Raw genomic sequence first — 10,967 nt, forward strand, 5'->3', positions numbered from 1 at the left:
AGAGATATAAAAACCTATTATAAAGCCACAAGAATTAATACAATGAGGTATTGGTGCAAGCATCAACACATTGATTAATGGAACAGAAGAGAAAATTCAGAAGCAAACCCACATATGCATACTCAACTAATTTATGATGAAGGAGACACCGCAGTGGTTAAAAAAAAGGTTATTGGTCATTTTATGTATGCATATCTAATAAAATGTATTTTGATTCCTACCTCACATCTTATACAAACATCAGTTCCAGATGCATTGCATATCTAAATATGAAAGATAAAACAATATAACCTTTAGAGAAAAATGAGAAAATATTTGCATGACCTTTGAGTAGGAAGAGCATAAACAGGATACATGAAGCACTGCCTAGAAAATAAATCAGACTACAGTAAAATTAATAAATTATTACCAAAATAATTAAAAGATAATTTGCAATACAGGGAACCAAAATGAAAAACAACTAATGACAAGAATAAATAAAGCACTCCCACAAATCAATAAATAAAAGATAGAAAACCTTACAAGAAAGTAGATAGAAGACTTGAAAAAATTATTCACAAAAGTAGATATCAAATACCCAATAAACAATAGATGGGCCAGGATGGTGCCTTATACCTGTAATCCCAGCACTTTGGTAGGTTGAGGCTGGGGGATTTCCTGAGATCATGAGTTTGAGACCAGCCTGGCTAACATGGTGAAACCCCATCTCTACTAAAAGTACAAAAATTATCTGGGCATGGTGGTGGGTACCTGTAATCCCAGCTACTCCAGAGGCTGAGGCAGCAGAATTGCTTGAACCCAGGAGGCCGAGGTTGCAGTGAGCCAAGGTCACACCACTGCACTCCAGCCTGGGTAACAAGAGGGAAACTCCATCTCAAAAAAATCACATACAAACAAAAAACCAACATTAGAATGGATAATAAATTGTGGTAAATTGAACAATGGAATTCTATATAACAACGAAAATGTAAAGAACGCAACTACGTAAAATATAGATGAATCACACAAACATTATGTTGACTTGAAAAAACCAGACACGAATGAGTATCCATTTACATAATTTTGGCTTGCTATATGAATATATTCAAGAGCAAACAAAACTAACTTTTATCAGTTAGTGACCTTGAGGAATCATGAATAGAGTTGCTAGGGTGCTAACCTTATTTCATTCATGATTCAAGTGATGGTCACACTGTGTTTGGTTTGTAAAAAATATATCAAACAGCCAGGCATGGTGGCTCAGGCCTGTAATCCCAGCACTTGAGGAGGGCCAATGTGGGCAGATAGTTTGAGCTCAAGAGTTTAAGACCAGTCTGGGCAATATGACAAAACCATGTCTGTATACAAATTATGCAAAAATTAGCCAGATGTACTGGCTCATGCCTGTAATCCCAGCACTTTGAAAGCCCTGAGGCAGGTGAATAGCTTGAGCTTAAGAGTTTAAGATCAGCCTGGGCAACATTACCAAATCCTGTCTGTACAAAAAAATATACAAAAATTAACTGGGTGTGGTGGCTGATGACTATAGTCCCAGCTACTTGAGAAGCTGAGGTAGGAGAATCACTTGATCCTGGGAGGTGGAGGTTGCACTGAGCTGAGATTGAGACCCTGCACTCCAGCCTGGGTGACAGAGTGAGACTGTTTAAATAAATATATATATTAAACAATACTCTTTACATTAAAAAAAAAAAAAAACCTGAGGTGTAATTAGTTCAATTAACATAGATTTTAGAAGTTCAATATGATGGCTTTTGATAATTGAATATCCTTGTGGAAACAACACCCAAAACAGAATATGGAAATTTCTCCCATGCTTCAGTCACTTTCCCTTCTCTTCAGGTGGAGTCCTTTCTGATTTTTTTTTTTTTTTTTTTTTTTTTTTTTTTTTTGGTGTCTCGCTCTGTTGCCAAGGCTGGAGTGCAGTGGCAATGATCTGGGCTAACTGCAACCTCCACCTCCCAGGTTCAAGCAATTCTCCTGCCTCTGCCTCCTGAGTAGCTGGGACTACAGGCACAGGCCACCGTGTCCAGCTATTTTTTTGTATTTTAGTAGAGACAGAGTTTCACTGTGTTGCCCAGCTGATTTCGAACTCCTGAGCTCAGGCAATCCACCCACCTTGGACTCCCAAAGTGCTGGGATTACAGGCAGGAGCCGCTGTACCCGGCATGGATTTTTAAAAATATTTGTTGTATTGAGTATAGAAATTTACATAAGTAGAAGACTGTACTCTTTTTCGTGTCTATCTTGCTTAATTTTATGCAAGGAAAATTCATGAATATTCTTTCTACAGCAGAAGTTTGTGCTTAATAGAAATTACTCAGTATGATTTTCATTTTATGAATATGCTATAGTTTATTAGTTCTCTTATTAATTAACAACATTTGAATTGTTTACAGTGTTTGGTTAGTACAAATGGGGCTTCTATGCATATATATATATTTTTTTGAGACAATGTCTTGCTCTGTCACCCAGGCTGGAGTGGGAGATCATGGCTCATTGTAACCTCGAACTCATGTGCTCAAGGAATGCTCCCACCTCATCCTCCTGAGCAACTACAATTACAGGCCCATGCCACCATGCCCGGTTAGTTTGTTTATTTTTAAAACAGGAAGTCTCACTCTGTTGCCCAGGCTCATCTTGAACTCCTCGCCTCAAGTGATCCTCCTGCTTCCCAATGTTTTGGAATTAGAGGTGCTAGCCACCGTGCCCAGCTCAAGTTTTTATACAAATGTTTTCATAGTCATGCATTTTGTTTTTCTTGGAAAAATCCTCAAAAGTGGAATTGGTGGGTCACAGAACTTGAAATTCACTGAAACCTCTCTTATGACCTATCAGATGCTCTATCTCATGAATTATTCATGTACACCTAGAAATGCATATTTTGTAGTTTTGGTATTATCTTTTGATAACATCAGTTAGCTCATTTTGTATTATTCAGATCATGTTCAGATTATATCTTTACTAACATATTTTGTATTTGTGTTCTGTTAGTGACTTGAGGGATGCTAAAATTTGCAACTAGGTTAATAATCCATTTCTATTTTTAATTTTTCCATTTTTTTCTTTAGATATTTTGAAGCCCTATTGTTTGGCACACTCACATAGGATTTTTATGTCTTTTTGATGAATTGTTATTTTTATTATTACTTAATGTCCATTTTGCCCCCTCCATTAGTGCTCTTTTTCATAAAGTCTACGATGTATGTGTACATATATTCTTTTAGGTTCATCTAAATATGTGGCTTTTCTGCAGATCTGTAATATTCTATCTAATATAGGTACCTGAAAAACATATTTTTAGCATTTCTTTTATACAGGAGATGAATTATTTTACCTTTTTGTTTATTGAGACTGTATTTTGTCTGTGTTTACTTTTTGAACGATATTTTTGCTTAATATAGAATCCTATAACTCAGAACTTTAGACACATTACATCACTTTCTGGTCTACATTGTTTCTGGTGAGAAGTCAGCTGTCATTTGTAATGTTGCTTTCCAACATGTAATATGTCTTTTTTATTTGGATTTTTTTTCAAGATTTTCTCTTTAATTTTGTTTGACTTTTGTTAAATTGACTACAATGTGCCTAAGTATGGTTTTCTATGTATCATTGGGTTTTTTTTCCCTCTTTTGTGTATGCTCAGCTTCTTAGATCCATGGGTTTATGTCTTCTACATTTTTGGAAAGCATCTGGACATCACCATTCAAAACACTGATCTTCTCATTTTTCCTACTCTCTCCTTCTGGGGCTCTATTTAAATATATGTGCAACCACTTGATATTATTTCATGTATCTTGGATGCTCTGTTCTCTTTCCTTCTTTTTTTTTTTCTGGTTATTTTACAAAGTTCATTTTTGTAGTTTCAGTTTTTGTACTGAAAATTTCTCATTTCTTCATGCACACTGTCTACCTTTTCCAGGAGATACATTTATATTTCACCATAACCATTTTAAAGTCCCTTACTGTTAATTCCAACTGCTACAGCCTCTCTGACTATGCTTTTATTGACTGCTTCCACTTTTAATGGGAAATAGTATTTCCTTGCTTTTTCATATGTCTTGCACATTTGATTGCATTTCAGGCCTTTTGTATAATAGAGTAATATTTACCTTCAGAAAGGGACATTTTCCTTCTTCTGTTAGTCTACCTAAGTGGGTGGTAAGTTAATTAAATTTCCGGCTCAACTGGTTCTTGGCTAGTTTGCAGCTTCAGTTTGGCTTCAAAATTTCAAGAGGTAAATGGTTAGAACTTTGTTTTCAGCAGTGCTTTAGTTGTGGACAATGACAAAATTCGTAGACCTGCCTTTGCTTCACAAGGAGGCTACATATCTTTGAGTGTTCTGACTCTGCTGGCTTTTGATATCCAACATATGTCTTGCCATTTGTTGGAAACCTTTGCTGTCTTCAACTCTGTCACTTCAGCCCAGTTAGGCCAAATAAAGCTTTGTTCTTCAGCAGCATCTTTTGCCAGAGTAAAGGTTTTTATCTTACCCCCTGCCCCCATCCAACATAGAAAATAACCGCAAAGAAAAAGCTGCTGCAAGATTCAGATCACCTCCACTTAAATTCTGCCCTGCCTTGGATATTAATCTATCTATTTCTCATTTCTTCATTTGCTCATCAAGTCTTTAAACAGAAAATTTTAATCTACCTTTTCCCATCATTTTCAGATTATTTGCCTACTGCAACAATTCCCTTTTTCTTGGAAGAATTACTGGCTTGTTTTTCAAAATTGCTCAATTTTTCTTTGCAAGCTGAACCCTCAAAAGAATGATATGCTATCATTATTCATGTGTTACTTATATGTTACAAGTGTATAATATCACAACTATGTCAGATACAACCATCATTAAAAATAGTATTCTTTCCCTTTAAAATGTTTGAAACTTTATTGTATCATTATAAATTGCATAGAATCATTAATGCTTCCTTTTCATGTTGAAACCATTATGTCAGATAATTGATATTGTGGCTGTAAAATATTTTACACTTTGAGAGGCCAAGGCAAGGTGATCATTTGAGGCCAGGAGTTCAAGACCAGCCCAAACAACCTAGCAAGACCCCATTTCTACAAGCAGAGAGCCAAATCATGAGTTAACTCCCATTCACAACTGCTACAAAGAGAGTAAGATACCCAGGAATACAACTAACAGAGATGTAAAGAACCTTTTCAAGGAGAACTGCAAACCACTGCTCAAGGAAATAAGAGAGGACACAAACAGATGGAAAAACATTCCACGCTCATGGTTAGGAAGAATCAATATTCAGAAAATGGCCATACTGCCCAAAGTAATCTATAGATTCAATGCTATCCCCATCAAGCTACCATTGACTTCACAGAACCGGAAAAAACCACCTTAAATTTCATATGAAACCAAAAAAGAACCTGTATAGCCCAGACAATCCTAAACAACAACAACAAAAAAAGCTGGTGGCATCACGCTACCTGACTTCAAGGTATAATACAAGGCTACAATAACAATAACAGCATGGTTCTTGTACCAAAACAGAGATATAGACAAGTGGAACAGAACAAAGGCCTCAAAAATCATGTCACACATTTACAACCATCTGATCTTTGACAAACCTGACAAAAACAAACAAAGGGGAAAGGATTCCCTGTTTAATAAATGGTGTTGGGAAACCTAGCTTCCCATATGCTGAAAGCTGAAACTGGATCCCTTCCTTACACCTTATACAAAAATGAACCCCAGATGGATTAAAGATTTTAAAATAAGACCTAACAGCATAAAAACTCTAGAAGAAAACCTAGGCAATACCATTCACAACATAGGCCTGGGCAAGAACTTCATGTCTAAAACACCAAAAGCAATGGCAATAAAAGCCAAAATAGACAAATGAAATCTAATTAAAGAGCTTCTGCACAGTAAAAGAAACTATCATTAGAGTGAACTAGCAATCAACAGAAAAAATTTTTGCAATCTACCCATCTGACAAAGGGCTAACATCCAGAATCTACAAAAAACTTAAACAAATTTACAAGAAAAAAACAACCCCATCAAAAAGTGGGTGAAAGATATGAACAGACGCTTCTCAAAGAAGACATTTATGCAGCCAACAAACATGAAAAAAAGCTCATCACCACTGGTCATTAGATAAATATTGAGATACCATCTCAGGCCAGTTAGAACGGTGATCATTTAAAAAAAATCGGGAGACAACAGATGCTGGAAAGGATGTAGAGAAATAGGGACACTTTTACACTGTTGGTGGGAGTATAAATTAGTTCAACCCTTGTGGAAGACCATGTGGTGATTTCTCAAGGATCTAGGACTATAAATACTATTTGGCCCAGCAATCCCACTACTGGATATATACCCAAAGGATTACAAATCATTCTATTATAAAGACACATGCACACATATGTTTATTGCAGCTCTGTTCACGATTGCAAAGACTTGGAACCAACGCAAACGCCCTTGAATGATAGACTGGATAAAGACAATGTGGCACATATACACCTAGAATACTATGCAGCCATAAAAAAAGAATGAGTTCATGTCATTTGCAGGGACATGGATAAATCTAGAAACCATCATTCTCAGCAAACTTACACAAGAACAGAAAACCAAATACCGCATATTCTCACACAAAAGTGGATGTTGAACAATGAGAACACATGGACACAGGGAGGGGAACATCACACACTGGGGCCTTTCAGGAGTGGGAGGCTAGGGGAGGCATAGCATTAGGAGAAATACCTAATGTATATGATGGGGGATGGATGCAGCAAACAACCATGGCATGTGTAGCAAACCTGAACATTCTGCACATGCACCCCAGAACTTAAAGTATAATAATAATTTTAAAAAAGAAAAAAAGTTTCTAGCACAATTCCCAACATTAAAAAAAGATTAGTCAGGTATGGTGTCACCACCTGTAGTCCCAGCTACTCAGGAGGCTGAGGCCAGAGAATCACTTGAGCCCAGCAGTTCAGTTGCAGTGAGCTATGCTAGCAGCACCCCTGCCTGAGAAATAGAGGGAGGCTCTGTTTCAGGATTTAAAAAAAAAAAAAAAAAAAAAAAAAGGCCAGGCATAGTGGTGGCTCATGTCTGTAATCCCAGCACTTTGGGACATAAAAGCAGGCAGATTGCTTGTGGCCGGGAGTTCAAGAGAGCAGCCTGGGCAACATGGCAAGACCATGTCCCTACAAAAACTACAAAAATTAGCTGTAGTCCCAGCTACTCAGGAGGCTAAAGTGGGAGGATTGCTTGAGCCAGGAAGCTCAAGGCTTCAGTAAGCTGAGATCACACCACTGCACTCCAGCCTGGGTGACAGAGTGATACCCTGTCTCAAAAGAAAAAAAAAAAGAATTAACAGATTCATTTGCATCAAATATTCAAGCATTTTTATGTAAAGCTTGTAATGTTGTCATGTATTAACTTACTGCAACTTGAAACATGAAAATGAAAAAACCCTACATTATTTAATTTTCTGTAATATTTACTGTATTTGAAAAATGATGAATACTTCAAAAAGCAAAGCTGCATGAAATGACTTAGCTCTAGTTCCTATTGATAGTTAAGTTTTGAAAGTCAGAATTTATATTTTATGCTTCAGAATTAACACATTCTATGAGGTAATAACACACCTTGCATTTGGGAGGGGCATAATATATCTAAGAAATCTAAAACATAAACATTTAAAAACCTTTTTTAAGTAACGATATAATTTTATGATATTAATTACATTCTACAGTTGGGGAATTTATATTTTTATAGGTGAAATATACTTATCTTTCTTGGTAAATAGCATTTTTCCCCTACATTTTTGTTCTAAATAAATGGACATATCTGATCATTGCATTTTTTTAAATTTAGGTTTTCTTTGCAAATTATGCACTGTCATCTTCACTACTATTGCATTTTTCATATACAAACATCGTGTAAAGGACAGCACTGACATCCCAGATATAACTGTGAAGAATCCAAAAGTTAAGAAAAGAAAAGCTGACTTGTAACTGGATCATCATTTTGTAAGAATTACATATTGTCAATCTAACAGTGAAATATTATACTAATATTAATAAAATTTAAAATAACAGTAATATAATTACATGTTTAACAAATAAATGTGCTTCATATAACTTTACATATTTTATTATATTTTGAGTGTAAATGTAATAATATAGTCTTTATGTTTAAAATTTCAAAAAATATACAGCACACATGTAATACTTTCAATAAGAGACAATACTTTGAAAAAGATGGAATGAAAATAGAAAATTACACCTAGGTTAATTTTGACTGAAGTGCTAACCCATTAATTGTTGACCTTTGCTATGTAGAATTAATTAGGTTCCTTTTTTAATTTGTTCTTAGTACTTTTGATTTGGATTGTAGATGTTTATTTTCTTTTCTATTCTTAGTACTTTTGATTTGGATTGTAGATGTTTATTTTCTTTTCTAAATAAAAGCATATTTGTCAATCAAGTTTATGTAATTAAAGTTGAAATTAGTTATATTTATTTTCTAAAAAAGACTATCTTAAACCTTTTCAAATTAATATTTTATTTATCTGTAATTTGACATGTAGAAGTGTCCTCAGAAAATTTCTTTGGTTAATTGACCAGTTTACAATAAATATTTTCTTTTTTTTTAATCTTAGTAAACATAAAATTCAGTATAATCATTCACTTCTACCTAATTTTTTTATCTTTTTATATTTTTTTACCTTCACTTGAATTTTATTGATAAAGACTAACTGATAATCTGAGTTGAAATCTACTTTTGTGCTTTTATACTTCATTTCATGATTAGTCATAATTATTTAATGTGAAGAAATATTTAAATGTAGAAAATGGCTCAACTATAGATTTTTTTAAGCTAAAATGCATTTTTATAGAGATTTTGTTATAATTTTTTATACATTATTGTACATCAATCCAAATTACATTTTCCAAATATTATATAAAAATTAGATTGTTGTGACACAAAGTTCTCTACAATGTTTCTTTGTTCTCTTGGGAGAAGTGATAGCTGACAAAATTTTTCCGTTCTTATTAACAGTAGTCAGTGACCTTAAGTGGATGTGTGGACATTGTCCTATTCATGGTCATGGCTAGCAGAAGGAAATGTGAAGTAGGCAATATTCATATCTTGCTATACATTTTTATTTCCTGCTATACATTTTATTTCAGCATGCATTTCAAAAATCTATGAACTAGTCTTCATGTAAAAATCTACTTGATTGCTTGACTCTTCTCTGTTTGAACCAGCAGGGTTGCAAATCATTTGAGGATCAGAATGTGAAAATGAGTTTCTCTTTAAAGATTCTGGAAGATTTGTTGCTGTGCCCAACATTCAGAAGAGGAAAATCACACATGATGTTTACATAAGTAGCTTAAATGTATTTACAGTAACCTATATTTACATAATAAAGTACCCTCTTGTGAAACCTTTCTGATAATGTTTTTAATGTATGTAGAATTTTTAGAATTTACTGGGATAATTAAATTTTAATAATTTTAGATTATTTACATCTCTTCTTAATATTCTGCTATCAGAATATTATTTTAAAAATTATGCAACTAAAAAATAAAGTAAAATAATAACATTCAGAGCCACTTTGAACATGCTTCTGAGGTGTGTTTGTGGTGTGTGTGTGGGGGCGGTTGTATAGATATATTATTACCTGTTTATGTTACTCCTGCTTTCTTTTTTTCAGAAAATGAATCAGTGAAGGTGTAATAAAAATTAAATATTGGGAAGTACTGTTAAGACTTTAAATATAGATTTTTGCTGTAAAAGAATATGCGTTGCTGTATCACAAACTAATTCATGGAGGATTGACAAAAAGGAAAGTAATGTAAATATAATTCAGAAGTTCTATTTGTTAATTCCAATTTGATACCTCTTTAAATAATCAGGGGGAGTTTTTCACTATTACAGAGAAGACCTTAGCAATAAATAAAATCTCAAAAACTGCTAAAAATCCCACAGAAGTGCCTTTCTTTGGAGTCAGTTTTGAATAATTTAATGCCATCAAGAATCACTATACTTTTGAGAGTTTTAATGTACCTGAGGATACTACTTGTGCAGGTGAAGAAGGTGCAAAGATACTTCTAAATATTGGGTTTCTAACTTTGATGAAACTGATCTCTTTCTGGAGTTTATATCTTCAAGGACCTGCATTTTAAAGGAAGAAGGTGAGCCCCAGCATTTAATCCTACAAAGGACTGAGTATGGTGGTGGGTAAAAATGCTAGTGGAAGTTTAACTGCTAAGATGTATTAAAATTCTGATAGTTTTTGTTAGAACTCTGGTGACAAAGTTGAATATTTTTGAGTGGTTTACCTCTACAATATTTTCTCCATAAGCCTACTTAGTCCTGGTGCTTAATTTTGCCTAAAGGGATACTGTAAAGAAATGTCTACAAAATATTATAGTGAAAATGATCATATTTTAAAACTGATGATAATTTATTTGTGCTCTTCAAGTTGTACTTGTTCTGAAGTCTTAAAATGATTGCTATGAAAATCCCAGTTTCTTAGTTCCGGATTCTTTATTTTATTTTTTTAACATCAGATTGAAATTTTACTGCTTATAACATCTAGCAATCTAATGCTAAATGTAGTCTAGAAATGCAATATGTAGCTAGGAAAGTGTCATTTTGGGATTTATTAATGGCATACTTCTCAGTTTTCAGCACTATAAAGAGTTTACTCCCGTTTTTTATTTTGTTATTTCAGTCTGTTAGATGCAGAGAAGTAAAGATGTGTCCAATTTAATATTTTTAATGGCACTCTTCATATCTTTAACATTGTCTAATATAATATTTTAATGAGTATTATTACAGCACAATATTGGGTTTTCAAACTCTAATGTGAGACTACTTTCTGAGGGTCTAAATATCTGGTATTAAAAGTGCTAGTGATGAATTTATTAATCTATTGTTGACTCTTGACATAGGAGTTTTCCACTAGTTATAAATATTAATTGTAGTTCTT

General features: G+C 33.9%; 1 protein-coding gene across 1 annotated transcript in view; it reads left to right on the forward strand.

The window, feature by feature from the left end:
- Positions 1-7,980, forward strand: part of SLCO6A1 (solute carrier organic anion transporter family member 6A1) — a 125,530-nt gene extending 117,550 nt beyond the window's left edge. The window contains exon 14 of the mRNA XM_032284693.1: positions 7,841-7,980. Within this exon, the coding sequence (XP_032140584.1) occupies positions 7,841-7,980 (140 nt within the window). The remainder of the gene's footprint in view (positions 1-7,840) is intronic.
- Positions 7,981-10,967: the final 2,987 nt, after the last annotated feature.

The sequence above is a fragment of the Sapajus apella genome, unplaced genomic scaffold (genome assembly GCF_009761245.1).
Source record: "Sapajus apella isolate SASKATOON/1434 unplaced genomic scaffold, GSC_monkey_1.0 scaffold1, whole genome shotgun sequence".
Classification (NCBI taxonomy): Eukaryota; Metazoa; Chordata; class Mammalia; order Primates; family Cebidae; genus Sapajus; species Sapajus apella.